At 38.2% G+C, this 19062-nt stretch overlaps 1 protein-coding gene across 13 annotated transcripts in view; it reads right to left on the reverse strand.

Annotated features, from left to right (window-relative positions):
• Window positions 1-19062, reverse strand: part of RGS7 (regulator of G protein signaling 7) — a gene marked incomplete at both ends in the record, with an annotated part of 239303 nt that overhangs the window by 72971 nt on the left and 147270 nt on the right. For 10 of the 13 annotated variants that reach the window (XM_082301769.1, XM_082301770.1, XM_082301774.1 and 7 more), the window contains one exon: window positions 8472-8578. The exons of the other annotated variants lie outside the window; for them this stretch is intronic. In XM_082301769.1, the coding sequence (XP_082157895.1) occupies window positions 8472-8578 (107 nt within the window). The remainder of the gene's footprint in view (window positions 1-8471; window positions 8579-19062) is intronic. 13 annotated transcript variants of the gene reach the window in all.

Here is a 19062-nt window from a genome sequence, read left to right on the forward strand (position 1 = left end):
ATTTCTCTTGACAACTTACATATACTCCCATCCCAGCTGAGATTAAAAAATAAATTCCATCTTCTGACTCAGAGAAAAATCACAAAATTTGCTTTCAGCATTCATTTCACAACAGGCTATGAACAAATACTATATATTCTATATGTTAGTGATGTTACATGGGGACTGTTTTTCATACATAAATAAAAAGCTATGTGTGGCCCGCATACTGTTTTCAGTATTTAGTGAAAAAACACTTTTAAATTTACTGAAACTTGCACTTTGGTGGTGAAGGCAGTGTGGGCACTAAACAGAATATGGGAAAGGGGACATGATCTTCAGTGTTGTGAAATGTTGTCACTTTAGCTCGCTAGGAGGCAGAGATGACCAAGGATTTTCTGAAGGATAAAAAGGTGCAACCTAAATGTGGAGATCATGGAAAAAGCAGAAAATAATGCATCGGCTACTAAGGATGATATTAAGCCTCCCTGTGCAAGGGAAATAAAAGCAAAAAAGTTAAAACAGAACATGAGTTTTAATTAGCAAAGCACATGATGAGCCATATTAAAAGGTTTCAATGATGTGTGATCAGGTAAGCCAAAAAGAAACCCCAGTAAAAGGCAGACATTACAATATAAGAAAGGGATTCAAATAACAGCTAGTACAGATAAGCACAGAAGATTATTAAATGCCTTCTTTGTTTGAGTCTCCAGAAGGAGGGAGACGGTGGGCAGATAAAGGTCTTTCTGCCCAGGGAATGGCACACAGGCATGAGCTCTCCTGGCCAAAGCTCTGAGCTGGGCAGGCACAAGCTGTCTCTGAACTGCAAGCCATGACCCTGCCTGCCTGGTGCTCGGATGCATTTAATGGGACTTGCTGAGAAGTACAGCTCATCTGCTCAGGCACTGCAACGTGGACAGAGCTGGCCTCCAGCCAGCTGGCTCTCAGAGGGAACAAAGTTCAATTCTGCCTGCAATCAGCTCTGTGAACATGCCCAAAATTAATTTGGACATGGAGATAAGGCTACAGGGCAAAGCACAGGGCAAAAAAAAAAATCAGGGAGGGACAGTTCAGGCTAGAAGGCTGATGAAATTCAGCACAGAAAGCTTAAGGATTTATTGAGTTTTCATGTGGGTAAACTGTGTTTATTTCTGAAAAAGCAAAAAAAGCCTCACCAAACTAAAGAATGGCTCCTGGTTCCTCAGGACTGTGATTTATATGCATGTGTACATATTACGATGAGATGCTTCCTCTGGTATTTCTCTTTCTGCTCTATCTCCAGTACTCCATAACAATGACTATCTAACTGGTGAGAGTTATCAAAAGTATTGAAATATCTGCATGATGTTTAAAGGGGTGCAAGTTACCTGAAGGGTAATTTACAGATGGAAAAAATATTCATTCAAGTGACCTTTGAAACACGGACAGTTATTTTTATTTTTAAAAAATCACATAAAGCAGAGGAGCTTCAGAAGATTAAAGCAAAGAGAAGAACTGTATTTTCCAGAAAAGGTAAAAAGCTTAAATTTTCTCTTTTATAATCTTTCTATATTTACTCTCTGGAGTGAATAGTTGTAATACGCTATTTGTTTCTAATCTTTGAAAGCTAAAGTTTACTAATATTTGGATTTTTCAAAAACATATTAGGTCACTGGCAGTGTAAAACCCTACTAGATGAGAAATAAACAGTAGATGCTATGCATTTTGACCAAGGCAAAGTTCTACATTACTTTCTTACTAGCAAGTAAAGACTTATGGCATCACCCTAAGATGTGCTCAAAAGCAGCTACAGCTTCTGATAAAGTTGTATTCAAAGAGTAGATATCTATTATTCACTTTCAAAGCAAGAAATGGCATTGATGTGCACAGAGATAAGGGAAACTCTTAAAAACAGGCAAAAAATAGGGATAAGGGACAGATTAAAAGAGAAAGAAAATCCAAAACATCAAGAAAAAAATCTTTTAAAAACCCTAGACACTGAAAATAAAGCATGATATAAAAATCATTTTTAGATTAATGGGCTTTTGCAATGCTGTGATTGAATTGACAAGCACCAACAATAAACATGCATGTAGTTAAAGTGACTGATGTTTTTCCAAAGGAATATTCCACATTTTCTTGTCTAATTGCTTGGTTTTAACAGTCATAAAACTCTGGTCTTAATCTGAAGTTTACCTTGTTCCTTATTTCAGATATCAAACAGTTTAATCGCATAGCACATGACCATAATGCATGTGCTGAGTTTACATTTCCATTTCTGTTTCAAAAGTCTCCACACAATTTCATGCTCCAGATATTTAACAATCTCTGAGAAGAATTTGCTAGAGAGGTTATCTGTGAAGACTATGGGAGAAAGATTTGCCTTGTTCAACACAGAAGGATTAGGAAATAAGAAGAGTCTGATAAGAAGATCTCTGGTCTCATGGAATGAGGTCAGGAATGCGAACAGTAGATGTGTGCAAAGGAGAGAGCTGCCTGCTCTCATCTATCTATTAAAAAAATCCCACAGCAATGCAGGGAGGCTTTGCTCAGATGAATTACCTTCTAAATAGCTGGCTATGCAAACAAAGCTTAGTTCAACTATTTGTTACAAATCACATACCCAAATACATTTTATAACATCCTTTGCAATGTCACATATTCCTGTAGCACAAATACTACACAATCTGTGTGCCTTGCTTCATGATCTGGAAGCCCATAAGTGAAGATTTCACCCAGGAGAGGTAGGGACACAGTATAACGTACCACAAAGCCACCATTTCACCATTTTCGAAGAGAAGATTATGAAATACTGATGGGGTTTGGTTATCTTTCATGAGTGTAGAAAATTTGAAGGAATTCTCCTACTTAAGAATTTTACTTTTCCTCAGAAGGAAATATGAAGCAGTTCATCGTGAAGAATTATTAAAGAGGGAATGCTTGTCATTTTGCCATGACATCCCACTTATAGCTGAAGGGAGGTGGGTGGTAGAACAGTTTAAGGAAACTCAAGTACTGTTTATCAGCCTAGGCAGAAATAATGCTGCCAGTTTTTATCAGTATGCTTTTGAGGCACTTTGTTTAATTGTAATTTGAATCAGCATCCAGGACAAGTCAGGAGCTAGAGAAATAAGGCCTACCTAGCACTGCAGATGTGATTGCAGATACATTTAAGCCTTCAGAACAAGAGTTACAAGGATCTTTATGCCTTTTAACCAGAAAGCTGGTTTTGCACACACAAACACATACTGGTTCTGTTGCGTTATACACTAATAGCATTAGGTAAACCTAACCACATAAACCCATAATCCTTCTGTAAAAAAGGCATATGAAACAAAATCCTGAAAAATAGCACATATTCTACAACTAGCAGCAGTGGCTGCTATGCACTGTGAGCAATCCAGTGATAAAGTAAATAGATCTGCTTTGGCTCTACCTCAAAATTAATCAATAATAATATCTGAGCTAATGAAACAGCCACTTGTAAAAATCAGTGTTGCCCATCAGCTTTTATAGAACATGATTAATTTCTATGCATTAAACTGTATTACTGAGGAGGGAAATCACTAAGCATCTTTCAGCTACCCCTTGTTGATAGCAATAAGAAAAGAGTTGCTGTCTCTGAAGCTGATCCGTTCCACTCCACGAAATTTTTTAAAATCCAATTACTTGGATGGGGAAGGAGTATTCGAATTACTTATAAACCTTCACATATTACTGCTATTCTTCGCTCAGGCACCAGGGAGTCTTTATAAACAGCAGAAATCAAGCCTTTGCTGAAAAGTAGTTATGCACAATCTCAAATGCTTTGCATGATGGATGGCAGAACTCACTGGCATGCTGTTTTATATTCATTGCACTTGACAAAAATGATTTCTTGATAAAGGGTAAGATTGCTAGTCTAGCACTACCAATCAGGAAGCAAGTAGTGCTCCATGGTTAGCTCACAATCATTAAAAAAGAAGTTGAGGAATTTGGAAACAAAATTTTGGCTCTGTGATTCCTCTTTTCTAACCTGAAATGAGGATGAGCATGGGAAGCAGTGTGGGGCAAAGTGTGTCTGAGTAAGGAGTTAGAAAAATCAAAAGCAGCACTGATGGGGCAGTCAGAAAGACACATGGATTTGAAAATTTTTTCCCTCAGAAACCTTAACAGAACCTGTATATGCGAAGCCTGACCTGAAAAGACGATGAATTAGTTATTGCACCTTCAATTGCTGAAGCAAATCTGCCAAAAGCCGGATAAGACAACCTGCTTCTTTTCCATTTCTAAAATCTGGCTGCCAATAAAATCCTTCCCTCAAGGCACAGTAGATGATCCAGAAAGGCTCTGGAGAGTGGCTGAAGAGCTGTGATGCTCAGCCAGAGACTCAGCATTCAGAATGGCCAGAGATTGGTCCAGAATGAGCCAAGAGGAAGTGAGCTCAATAAGGCTGACTCAAAGAGATGCGTAAAGCAGTGCAACCCCACCTGAGACACAAGGTATTCACAACACTTCACACTCTAAACTATTTTCCAACAAAGCTATTTCAAGATCCTTACAGTGTTTGCTATATAATTTTATACCAAATTTAGGCATGGGAAAACAAGGCCAGAGAGGTTAAATGCACTCGTCAAGAATGCGTTCCCAGTGGCAGAACAGGAGAAGACATCAAAGTCCACACCTTCATCTTTCCAAGGTCCATGAATTTTGCTGCTATCTTCACCAGATTTATGCTTTCACAAGAAACTGTTCCTGTTTTCACACTTTTTCTCAGTTATTTCTGCCTTTTATCTTAAAAGTTACAAAACAACAGTAAAACCTCACCCTCATCTCTGAAAATTAGTTTATGTTAAATCATTAATTAATCTCACTTAAAATTGGGAGTGTGACTATCACTACTCTCGGGTATCCTAGGGGTTTGTTTACAACCAAAAGATATTAGGAAATATTATTTTTCACTATTAACATCAAGAGACACACTATGCATTTAGGACCTGTAGAGGAAATCAGCATATTTTTCTGCAGGATGATATTACAGAAGTCTACCAGCTGAAAGGGCAAGTCAGGAATTCCTCACCAAGACAGAAAAAATATCACTTGTATGGACATAAGTGAAACATCTCCATGAATAGTCCTTGGCCCATAGAAGATACGCTTTCTAAGACAAAGCTTGCTTTTCTTATTTGGGCCCTCCTACCTATTTGCTCTCAGGTAGAGGAAGATGGTGAGCAAATATTCAGCTCCTTCTTTCATCCCAGGTTTAAGGTACCAGGAAAAGGCAATGCAGCTGTTTCTGCTTTTTCTTATTGAGCCTAATAAAAAAATTTCCTCTCAATAAGGCAATTAATACTTAAATTCAGCTCCTTTGAATTAAATTGGTAGCACAGAAACTAACCTAATTAACACCTGAGTAGGTCAATGAATGATCCAGAATTTTTTTTATTTCACATTATTTAAAAAAGCAGACGTAACTATACTCTTGCCTCCTGATGGCAAGAGTAATAACTGAAAAAGTGTAATTTTTGCCCAATAAGAGGGCATTTGTCCAAATGAAGCACAATCTCCACTGCTTTTAGCTATTTCTATACAACAGAAGGTGGTTTAAAACAAGCTGGAGATAATTCTACTGACAGGTGGGAATGTGTCACCCTTTGGAAAACAAAACACCAAGCGCATGGAGAACATTATTATAGCTAGTCTGTTTTTTGTACGTTAGGTCTTTATATTGCAAAAATTTCTCTGCAGGCATGGCTTCTGAACTTTTCAGTGCTGGCAGGTGCATGGTTTCCTCTTTCTATTAAGATACCCAGAAATTTGCTAATCCTGTCCAATACTTAGAGGGTACAATTTGTGAAGAACCTGAATGTTGGGGTTCCTCCCCCTTGGCGTGGGGTCCGGGGGAGGGGACCCTGGAGTAGAGGCATGGCCTATGGGGGCTCCCTGCTCCCTGGTCAATCCTGTTCCCCATTGGTTGTTTTGTGTTCCCCTGCCCGAGGAGGACCCTGGTTGCCCCGTGACTGCTCAGTTCTTCGGCAGACCCCCGGCCATGCAGCTGGAGAATAAAGATCTCTGAAACTTCTCTCAAGAATCGCTCCCTGTTTCTTTCCATGGGCCTCGCTGTCCTATACATGTTGCAGTAATCCCTGCTGCAACACCTGAACATCTATTCTAGTGCAAAATTCACACATTTGCAGTCAAACTTTCTTCCCCATTGAATATGCTCTCTTCATCTTCTAATTTAACAGTTCAGTAACAGATTTTATACTAGCCTTCTTTTGGTGGGGAACGTGAAACTATAATCACATAAATTTTGCTGTTATAGCTCCAGTTAACAGTATGTCACCACTATGAACATTTTCTCATCCTATACATTAACAGCTGAAATTGCATTGTCACAACAGCAAAGTCACATTGTTGGCATAGGAATAGCAATGCAAAAGGTCCCACAGAACAGCAAACAACCCAAATGCTGCAGATACAGACTGAGAAACACTTGATTAAAGCACCTTATTTCATATGCATTTGTCAAATAGGTGCAAATTCTTAACTTATGTAAATAAACTGAGAAGATTTTACAATCTAGCCCTCACTGAAGCTTCACGTCCAAACATGCAGGCTGTAGACGTCTCTGAGGAAAGCTCACAGCAGGGTAGCTGCAGTACTCTCAGTGGTCCACAGTGCAGCTAATTCTCGTCTGTACTTTCCTTCAGTCAGACTATCATGCCAGCAGAGGTGATTATTTCTCATGCTAGAGATGGAAGCAGGCCAGCAGCTGTGCAGAATTCAATGGCTAGCACTTTTGTAAGTAAGTACTATTCTCTGCAAAAATAAGTCCTTGTATATTTTGTTCTTCTGGACACTGCTTATGCAGACACCAAGCCAAGAACTGGAGCCTCAACCACTGCGTGATTCCTTTCCACCTACCTCATAAGCACATCAGCAAGCCCCTTTAACCATGTGCCATGTCTCCTCTTTATACTGAGCACTGAGAAGAATGAAGCCTCATGAGCTTAAAAAACCCCCTTTTCCCTCAAATACTCTCTCCAGGATCAAAGGTAACAGAGGATCATGGGGAGGAGGCTTGGAATGCCTGTTCTTAGTATTACCCATATACACATCTAACTCTCTGTTCCACTGAAGAACATGTTTTTTGCACTGTATGACTCACAGGATTTAAATATGAAAATAGGATAATATTGTTTGCATGTATGCAATAATAATTCTCTTTCTTGCCAGACTGTGCTGTGCATATTTAATTATATTCATGCTAGGATTTTGATTTATACAAATATTACGAGTCTTTCTCTTCCCTTATGTGGGTCTGTAGGACTTAAGCCAAAAATATTGCTGAAAGTATTGTACAGAAATTAATATAATACAGCGTTTGAAACTATGATTGGTCTCCAACCTCCAGTTTTCTTCTGCATTTTAAAGATCACAATCTCAGTACTATTTTATTCTTGATGACTTCTCATTTAAATAATCTTTAAGACAAAGCTTAGACCTATATATCTTGAAGACAATAGATTTTTTTCTACTAGATGTTATTTTACTCTGAGTATTTAATACAGTTAGAAGTAATAGAGAAGAATTAACAAACTCAATTTCATAATGAGAGTCATCATATCATTTCAAAGCAATAAATATCTAGAAAAGACCTTGAAGCAGATGTTGGTGATACCAGGAATACCACCTAATAGAAATAGTAACACAGAACACAAGCACCATTGTCAAAAGTGGCACATGACAAGCAAAGTTAATTCCTTCTGTTGAATCCATAATCTGGTACTTTGCAGTCATATTTGTTTCAAGTCATTAGCAATATTGTTCTGCAAAATTCTGGCCCACTAGTCATTATCAGAAAAACAACACTTCTGCTCCCAGGGCCTTAATTTGAAATTTAATATAGTAAAATACAACTATGTAGGTTTCTGAATAATATATGTGCAAGTGTCAGTATAGACATACGTACATGTTTATGCTTCCAGCTTGTTCTGAACCATCTGCATGTTTGTTGTACGCAATGGAACTGACAAATCAACATAAAAATGTGTCTGCACTTGCTAGAAGAATACACACTACTCCCATACTACTGAGTTACCAGTAAGGAAATTGTTGCAAAAGAAGAAAAAGAAATATTACCCTCCATTATTTCTATAGATTTCTGCTATAGACTTATTATTTAAAATATCTCCCCCTTTCCAAATTAAGACTAGACTAGGAATAAGAGGCAATAAGATAACTTAGTTTATTATATTTCCAAAGAACTGCATTAATTTACTTCATGAGAGATAGTTCCACGTTTAGGATTATCACACTTTTATTCCAGATATCAAAATGGACATTATCATCTTAAGATTTTGCTGACAATTTATAAACAAAATCCGTCTACCTTTTTTTATTTTTAGGGGAATTTCTACTCTTTACCAGGTTATGTAAGAAACAAAGTATGGTTAAATTTGCTATGAACTTTTCCGTAAGGCCTTTGAGCCTCCATTTATGCAAGTCAAGGACATATTGAAAATACTTACCTGGAATCGATAAAAGGTGCCATCATCCTTCAGTGTTAGAACATGGTCTGAGATTGGAAAGAAATAGCCATGTGCTGCCATCAGAGTTCCCAAATGCAGAGCTTCAACTGTTCCAAGAAAAAAAAGAAAGATAAACTTAAAAAGTTAAATAACTTCTTTTCAGCAATTGAGTTTGTTGTTAAGATTCACCTGATATCCTGCAGATAACCCTGTTTTTCTCAATCCAAGTCCTACCATCATGAAAGAGCTGTCTTTTTCTATGTAATATAATGGTGCAACCAAAAAAACACTTTCCTTAACAAATAGTTTTTAAGTGTGCCACTTGTAGCTGCAGTTCCACTACTTACATCAACATTAAAAGGTAGCTGTAATGTTCACTCACTTGTTCTGAAGCTGAAAACAGCTATCATTTCTACCCTGATAGTGCAGCCTGCTTTTCTTCCTCAGAACAGTTTCTGATTACATATTAAAATAGTTGATTCCAATTACATGGTATCTTCCTCACTAGCTTTATCAGAGCTGCTGTAAAGGATAGAGATTTCCTCAAAAGTTTCTTATTACTGGAAAAAATAACAAGGGATAACAGGATACAAGAATAGTTGATGTAGGAAGGTGCCTGTGAAGGTCATCTTGTCCAACTCCCTTGCTCAAGCAGAGATACCTTAAGCTACTTGCCAAGGACCTTGTCCAAGTGTTTTTTGAATAACTCAAAGGAGTGAGATACCACAACCTCTCTCGATAATGCCCAGATTCATCCTCTAAGAAGTGCTCATTTGTTCCTATTGCCTATAATTCTGCATTCAGCAATGGCAAACACAGATTTGTCTTGTCCTGACTCTTAAAAACACCACTGCAGCACCAGACCAGCAGTAAAGCGTCATCACACAGAAAGAAATGCAAGTCCTGACATTTGTGTTCTTGCTGACAAACACAGAAAGACATTCACTTGTGTTTCACCCATTATTATTTTCAATATGAGAAGGCTTATTTATTTACCCATACTTCTTCTGCATCACAAAAAATTCCCACCTTCACCCTTTGCTCACCTGAAGACATTGACTCGCATAGGAGATACAGGAGAAGCAGTGGGACATCTTTAGTCTAACCCAAAGCCAGCAAGCATGTGAAAGGAACAAAAAAGGGGATCTGGACAGTACTTAACTGAGAGCACATAACCCTACCAAGGTTTATTTGACACCAAATATTTGTTGCAAAATACAACACACCCTCTCTAGCAGTGAGCTCTCTGGCCTGATGTACAACACCACAATGCTGTTTAGATTTTTCCCAGTTGCAAGCCTATAAGAAATCTCTCTAACAGAAAGAAAGGAGTTGCTTTGTTCCTTGTGCTTGCAATATCTGTAAATCACCATCTGGACTTTGCCCTACTTCTAATAATACATTGTTGTTATTCATTCATTTCAAGATGCTAAATTCTATTATCCCTTGGATCACAAATTTTGAGTCAATGCTTTCTGCAGTGTGTCAGTCACTCCAATATTTTACTTTGTTTCAATTCATCTGCCTTTTAATTTCATTAAGCTTTTCTTTGTTCTTCACATTGCAATTTATTTCCAATTCCAAAAAGCTTTATTTTTGCATATATTATGTATCTTCATGGAATGAGAGAAAAAAAGGAAGAAATGTGCTGAGTTTTCTAGAGAAGGGCATTCTCAGACAAGGGTGACAGGGCTTGCCAGGGAGCTCTGACACAGATGAGAGTGTATTCTCTTCTGATTTAGCATACACTAAATAGGCTCCAGATTTGTTTCATGTGCTTCCTGGATTCTGAATTGTAATATTTTTCATTATCACAAGGAGCTCACATTATTTTCTTTTACACAGCTATTTTTAGAGTGCATCTGGACTACTTTGTCCAGTTATGATTAACATGTCCATTGCACTACAAGAAGAATATCAACAAACTTTGAGTGAGTCGAGTGGGAGTCCACCAAGATCACTAGGGCTGGAGCATGCACCATATAAGGAGAGATTGCAGGAACTGGACTTGGTCAGACTGGAAAAAAGAAGGTTTTGGAGGTGTCCAGAAGTACCTTTCCAATACCTAAAAGGAGATTTCAAAATGAGGGAGCCAAAACCTCCATTGAGTTTCAGGGCAATAAAGCAAATAAATGAGGAAATAAATAAAAGAGAAAATGGTAATAAACCAAACCAGGTATAGTTCTGATTTTCAGCCAAGCAGCAGGAGAGGCTGCTCAGACACGCTGTGCAATATGCATCCTTGGAGGGTTTCAAGAACTGAACAGATAAAGTTCAGGGTAAGATGTTTGACTTTACACTGATTTGAGCAAGGAGTAGGACTGGAGTCCTCCTGAGGTCCCTCTCAGCTTGAACTGTATTACAGCTCTGTGACTCTAGATGGGTCAAGCAGAAGTGGAACATAGAACATAAAAAAGGGATGAAAACAATTGGAGAAGAAACTATTTGAAAGCTCCTGCCAGAACAGCCTATACTCCAGGCAAGGCTGGGTAGAGTAGCAGTAAGAACTTGTACTTCTCTCCCTGACCATTGAGTCATATATATGCAAGAGTGACCTGGCCTTCTTCAGAAGCCAATTAAAGTTACTTAAGGTCTGAATTAGTCCCTATAGCAGCCTATATCTCTTCTCCAGTTATGTATGGAGAGTAAAGTTGTTATACTCTTACCTCAGGCAATCTCATTCAGCTGGAATCCACACTGACTCAATGCTAAGGTGTATCTTTGTCCCTTCAGCCACTGAGCCTTAATATGGACATCTAAATTTTGCTTTTTCTTTCCTTAACTAATAGACAATTAATTTTATTTTTTTATGGCTATCAAACAATAAATTTATTCCAGCATTAAATGAATATAAATGCACAAATACTCCCTTTTAATATCCACACAAGATCCACTGTAGCTCATACCTTGAGTGTTACAAAATTATACCCAGTGAGTAACAGGCACAAGACTGTATTCCTACCTCACACCAGGCTGGTAGAGGACTAGTGCTGATGCTCTCTGCACAGCAGCAGTAGAAAAGCACAGAAAGAAACTCAGCACTCAGGAGGTTTCTAATCTCCAAGCAAGGGGTTGTCCAGTGTATTACAGACAACAAAGGCAATGCTTTGATATACATCTCAATTTGCTAAAATCAGACTGAAAAATAACTACTAAGAAGCCAATGAAGTACAAGAGTAGGATTTAGGAAACAAACCCATGAGCTTGAAAAGGAAAATGAAGCCAGCAGCAGACTAACTCAACATGCCTAAATTCCTAGAATTTAAATACAGACAGCTTCTATATTTTCCAGCTATTCCTGCACATGAAGTTAGCGGATTTTCACTTAAGAAGCAAATTTCATCTGGAAAAATGGCAAACATGGATTAGGAACATCAAAAATGTCTACAAAGTACATTTGATAAGAAGAAAAAAGAAGTCTGAAAGAAATGTTTTTAGACATAACGGTTGCCAGGTGGAAAGAGTAATGTTTATATGTATTCAGAATACAAACTCAAAAACTTGGGGGAACAGACAAAAACAAAAAAAAATACTGTTTTTTTAGATGGCAAGTGTACACAGATGCACACAGAAATCGTATGTGGTATCTACACAACTATTATTTCCCAATCCTCAGTCACACCCAGATAGCCTCGCTGAGAAGGTATAATTCAAATGGCAGTCAGCTGCTGTAAAGTCAGCTGCTATAGCAGTCAGCTGCTATAAAGCTGCTATATGAATAAAAACTGCAGCCAGAGATGCCATGTAAAAAATCTGAGGAAGACAGAGCTCCTGGAGGTGTAACTGGTAGAACGGAGTAGACTGAAGCTTCCTTGTTTTGAAGATATTAATTATCTGATTTAAGGTTCCAGACACTTCCTAGTAATTATACTGTGGAAAAGTGGAATGGAATATTCAAAAAACAAATTTACCCAAACCAATTATAATTTTTATAGCTAAAAATAGGGAAGTGTTGAGAGTTACAATAGCTAATGGAAGAAGAACGCCTCAGGTGAAAGACAGAAATACATCTTTATGAGCCTGTTGCATTTCAACAGGATACAAAATATTTTATATAAAATCAAAATAACGCTTTGGATGTAGGTTTGATTCTTAATGTGTATATTATTGCTGGGCTAAAAGCTCAGAAAAAGCTAAAAATTCCATGGTTCACTCTGCTGTTGAACTTTATTTAGCTGAGTGGGTGAAGTGAACAACACATGTACATGGATTGATCAGAAATCATTTTTGTGAGAAGTAATATTGCCCAGCCATCTGCTGTGCCATTAGAAGACAGTGATCTTGACAGATTAAATGTCAGTCATTTTTAATATACTTTGTTATACAAGAGTCAGATATTTTCAACGCTTTGGGACAATGTAAACCTGATGAAATCTAAGGAATGAAAAACATACCCTGGTAGTTGAGTTTTGATATTTTCTTTTTAACATAGTGCAGTTTTCTCCTTACTGTAATAATTATTGCATAGAGTAATGACAGTTTGTTCATCTTATATTGCAGGGTATGGTAGTATTGGTGGAACAAGTTGTTTCTTATTATAATGTCCACAGGAGGGAATTAAAAAGGATGAATGTTCCTTGTTTTCTTTGGAATAAACATGTTTCTGTGCTTTGAAACCCCTTAGAGGGTATCTTTTCAGTGATTAGTGTGGATTCCATTTACTCTTACACATCTCAGGTCTACAGGTGATGTGGTATCTATATTTATTTTTACTCTGAAGTCCGTAAAACACTTTGTGGTATCATACTATTATAGTCTCGCAACATCTGAAGCACCTTGAAGTAATGTCTGAGGGAGTGAGAAATGAAAACTATTTTCCAATTGTGCTCCACTTTCAAACATCCTTTTCTGGAGCCTGTCTTACATTCTATGTGGACAGATTTCCTACAAGGAACGTGACTTGGGGCATTTTGCGTCCTTAAAATTGCTTTTTGATGTAAAAAACAGTGAAAACCCCAAACTTGTAAGTTTTTTGGGGTTTTTTTGGATCCAAAAATGTCAAACAAATGAAAACTTCCTTTTCCATGAAACAGTAAATAGTTTGGTATTCTGGGTTATTTGTCGAATCTAAAATCCATCACAGTACTGTAGTGCATTGCTAAGCCACACAGCAGCCTGGAAAAAGAATTAATGAGTCAGAACTTCACAAGCACACATTCACTGTAAGTGTGGAATGCCAAGACTTTATCACTTACTTTCGCCTCACTCCTGCTGTCATTTCATTGCCAGTGTGAACACAAGCTGCAAAGGATTAGAGTAATAAAATACAACCTGCTTCTCACGCTGACATAAAGCGTAGGAGAGGCTCACTGTCTTGGCCTGACTGTGGTGTTTAAAGAGGAGAAAATAAAACAGCTAGAAACATTCTTGAACACCCACAACACCGTAAACCTCTCTTTTGTCCATCTGAAGGATTGAATTTGTAAGGAGAGCAGCACTTGGTGAGAGTCATTTCAAGAAGGATAAAACAGTTGGTGAAGGAAGAGGCACTATTTACCCAAACACAATTAAAATGAGATTCATACTTGATTTCAAGATAACAATCACAAACCATGTTATCTGTCAACAAAGCTTCTTACCTAAATAGGTAGGATTTTTCTTGTTCTAGACTGTGCCTGCTGATGCCATTAGCAGGGCAGAGGCTTTGGTAGGAGCATCACTCACCAGGTAAGGAGGAAAACTTACCAAAGATGGACTATGAGTCCTCATTTGCCCAAGGCATGGTAATTTCCACCCTTACAGTCTGAACTGATGTGTAGCATATAGTGCGTCCCAAGTCTAGAAACAGTGATGCACACCTGAAACATTGACTACTTTCTTCACAAAAACATCCAGCAGAACAGACAGTGTGAAAGTGATGAAAGACAGCTGGGTCTTCCTGCATCCTCCCCTCACCACGTCCCTTTCTGCCACTGTCTCTGATGGGCAGTGTGGTTTGTCCTAAGATAAGAACACCAGGTGAGTATTTCAGGAGGAGTTTCTGGATGCTCACATGATTAGTGTATTCCAGGGATGGGGAGATGAGATGCTTGTGACTGACTTTTATTTGCATCTGCCTGAAAAAGGTATAAAATGCTTCTGGAGACTGGTCCACTGCGCAAACTGGTCTTCCAAGGCTGGAGATAACTTCTGGGTGGAAACTCCCCCCAACAGCGATGTTGGCAGAGAACATCCAGCCGAAGGTGAGGAACATTTTGGAAGGTGAATAAAATGCCCTAAGGTCCAGTCAAATGCAGAGATAAAATCCTAGAGTAGCTTTGTAACTGTGAATTCTGCAAGACCAAAGACTGCAAACCTGTACATTTCTAGCCAAACCTGCTTATATTATAAGCCTTTAAGCATCAACTGTTGAATAAATCTGAGACTAAGTGGACTCAGCCATGCTCAGACTTCTCAGAGAAGTTTAGTCTTAGAGAAGTTACTTCTCAGAGTTTAGAAAGGGAGTCTTACTGACTCAACAGGAAGGACCACAACCTGATTATACTATAATCCACTGTACTAGGTTATACAGTTGGTATTTAAATACTGTATTGACAAGATTTAGATACTGTATTAGCAACAAATCTGATCATAATCATCCACATAATCACCATGTCCTACTTCTCATGCCTGATCCAAGAGCGTTTTCTTCATTGCTCTGTTATAGGGACACACTAACAGTCCTTCCTTTTGGGCTCACAAGGTGAATGGGGACTGACCTAAATCTGAAATACTTTTATCCAGATAAGACCAACAGAAATCATGTCACCATGAAAGACTGAAGGAAAGGGGAAGCTGGCCTATGGTTTCTGGAAAGAACAAAACAAAAACAAAGTAAAAACCTTTATTCACTCACAGGAAATGAAAAAGCAAAAAAAAAAAAAAGGAATTATCAAATTGGAGGGGAAAAAAAGGGGTCCTTGAAAAATAAGCTGCATCTCCCTGCTAGCAACACACAAACCCTCCATTTGAAAACTTTTTAAGTATTGCCTGTTAAGTTTTTTATGTGGTTGTTTCCCACTGCATTTCAGCTGACTACACATTAACTGTTGCTATGTCCTATTAAAGTCTGCCTTTATTCTCTTAATAAATTTGTATCTTGAAAGGCAGACCCCTGACATGTCAAAATGCAATGACTTGAGGTGACAACCAAAGCTTTCATGTTGACCAAAAATAATAAAAAATAATTGGAGCTGAAACATGAGGTCTCAAGAAACAGACAAATGAGGAGTGAGGTGCTGGCACTGAGATGTGCTATAACTTCACCTCTGGAATATTTGTTTGTGGTGTTTGTTTGGTGAACAGGAAACATGCCGCTACAGAGGCTGGAGGAAATCCATCCAAGCTGTAACCAACAGGTAAACTTAACTACCAGGCAAAACAGAACATGGCACAATTTGGTAACTAGATTTGGTCACAGTTCATTTAGGACACTGATGCCTTAGGTTTTAACTTTTATATTTTTCAAATCCTGTACTGCCTAGTGTGTAACTGAAGTTTCTTGTGGCCTGTTAACTACTATTCTCTTATGCTAGTTAGACATAACAAAGCCTCTCTAGGTTTGCTCTCCAAGAACACCTAGATAGTCCCAGGCCCAAAACATGTAAACTAAGGCCTCTGAAGAGGAGAGTAAACTTGGGGTAATTACATCATTAACTACGGTTGTAATTGGAGAATTGATCCTGATATGCAAATGGACCAAATTTATAAAAGGGTGAAGAACTCGTGCCCCAAGGTCCATCTTGGGCGTAGCCTTTTAATTCTCCAGGATGTACCTTGAAGGCCCTTCAAATAAATACCTATCTTTTTTCCCTTATTCTTGTCTAGTCTCTGTTTTTAGGTGGCCATCTCAGGCATCAATACAGTAATGAAAATTGGCCTGATAATGTTTAAAATTCCCTTTATAGTTTCCCTGTCATCTCCCACCTCAATTTTTTAATAGTACCAATCAATATCACACCAGCAATCAAGCATTCCAGTGGTGGAATCTACCTCTGTACCTACCAATGAAAGTCAGCATTTATAAACCTTTTCCTCAATTTCACTATTACTATTCTTTAATTTTTCTATTTTCAATTTTGTAGAAATCACAGATTTTTGCTTTTCTATATACAGATATCTCTTGTCTCTTTAAATTGAAATGATAGAAGGGTGAAATACAAACTCCTTTGAAGTATGGGTTTCCTGTTTTTCCCTCTGGCTCTTCCTCTGAAACTGCAACTTTTTGGTTTAAGCTTTGATTCCCATGCTTCCTTAAGGAGAAATAGAGAAAATCAAAATCTGTGTGTCTTGTTTTCCCTAATGACTCTCTGAACTTATCTCCATAAGACATTTCGGAACACTTCACTCATTCCCTCCTCCAGTATGAAACTCTGAGCTAATATTTGAAGTCATATGTGCACCCTTTTGAGCAAACCTGCTAAAGACAAAAAAAATATTTACAAAAAATCCAATTACTGCAAATACACTGTTTTTGAGAATTCTCCCAGTTGAAATCTTGTTCCACAGTTTCAAGCATCTGTAAAAGACCCAAATACTGGACACAGACTACTTCTACTCAGTATTATAATTATTATGCTTCTATTTCAGGTTTTCTTGTATACTGCTTGCCAGTTGCTGCTAGCACACCAGATCTTCCTACTTTTCTCGCCTCCAGCAGCTGAGTCTGCAGACATGTGACCAAATTGTTTGGCTGCAAATGCTCGGTGGGGAAGTATGTGATTCATTCTGCACATGACACCTAAGAATTTGTGCATGTTAGTATTAGCCAGGAAATGTATTTTACGTCACGGTTCCCTAAGATCTGGTGCCCTGTGGGATGGTGTGCTTTCTTGGCCACACCACAGTGCCATTGCTTCTCCCCTTCTTTGTCACACTCAAGGGAAGGCAAAGCTCTCCCTCTCAGTCAACTCTGCTTGGACACCACAAGCACTGGAGCATTTACAAAAGCACAGTCCAAGCATGTGACCAATCAGCACTGCCATAGACAGTTTTATATCTGGGATGGGGTTTTAAAGGAGGAGACCCGTCTTTAAGGCTTGGCACATCTGGGGCATGTGGATAACCAGTGTGGTTGTTGCACCACTTGGATTTGTGGCCAGCAAATATGAAAAGTAAGCACAGGCTTTTTCAGTGCACAAAATATTTGTTCCTGAAGGGACTGCAGAAGATAATATTGTCGAGTCAGAGGGACATCAGCTAGAGTGGAGATTCTGAAGTTGGGTGAGGGTAAGCAGTAGGTAGCACTAAATCTCTCAGTGATTACTTCTGGTCAAGATGAATCATGACACTTTTTTTAGTCTCTGTTTTGATATGACTTGCTATTGCACCAACCATTAACTTTGTGTCATTGCCATGCATTGCTATCATAATCACAGAACACCCACTTATGACCAGGCAGTTCAGAAAACACAAAAGAACACACAGCAGCCACAGCTAGAAAAATAACTGCCTCTTTCACTGCACTCAATTCAATAAAGAACAATACAATTTCTTTATAACAATTTTCATACCTCCAGCAAACTGAGAGCATAAAGTACTGAAAATAATGTATTTTTTTCTATGGGAAGAGTGCTCTGATTTTAAAGTCCACCAGGAGTTAGCAGCTTTATAATTGTTGTCATTGAGACACACATCAAGGAAAAATGCCATCAAAGCTCAGGAACAGTAACAAAGGATATGGAGGTGGCTTTTCCGGAGAATAACATGTCACTCCCCATGTGATCAGATACAGTTATCTGGGATGCACATACACAAGAATCCTCAAGGCAGTTATTAAAAACAGGATCACTTTTAGAGAGTTTTCTTTGTCCATTATTTATAGTAGTTTGGTTGGCAAATAAAATATAGTTCACTGTCCTCATCAAAATGAAGGAGCAAAATTTCCAATGTTGCAAAAGTCCACTTTACACCATCCTGTGTTCCTATTATCATAACTCCCACTCCCAGTGCTCACTTCTCCCCTTTGCAAGGGATTTACACAGATAATTGTAGAGAACTATCAGTTCAGCCAGAAAAACTCTGCTATTAAAAATACAGAAATACCAACAGATATTAACTAGCAAAAATAGCTCAGTGAAAATTTTCGTAAGTGCCTTTTCCCCCACAAAAAGAGAAGAGGCTTCAATGAATGACCTATTTCTTCTCTAGTGACAGAATCTAAATGTAGAAGGAAAAGATGGGACTGAAGACAACAGCAGCAGCAAAAGCTATCAAAGGCTTTAAAATAAATTGATAAAATGAACAGAAGTATCTGGTTCAAAATAACGGTCAATCTGCATTTTATAGCCAGTAAAATATTAAATGGCTGAACTGTTAGCTGTAGTGTGCCACTTATCATTTAATCACCCTCAGTACTAAAGGAAAAAAGTTGGAAAATATGTCCTTAGGTTTTAGAAAGACATCCAGGGGAAATCTGGGAGAAAAAATGATGTGCAAATCAGACACCCATACAGACGGCATGATAGGAACTATAATAAAGGATAGAAGGAATGAAAATAAAGATAAGTGCAACAAAAAAGGAAGATTCAGGATGACTTTTGTTGCTGGATACAACTCTGTTAGTGTTCCTATGTAGAATTAGAAGACATATAGGGTTATGAAAATCTGGTTA

Source organism: Coloeus monedula (genome assembly GCF_965178545.1).
Source record: "Coloeus monedula genome assembly, chromosome: 2".
Classification (NCBI taxonomy): Eukaryota; Metazoa; Chordata; class Aves; order Passeriformes; family Corvidae; genus Coloeus; species Coloeus monedula.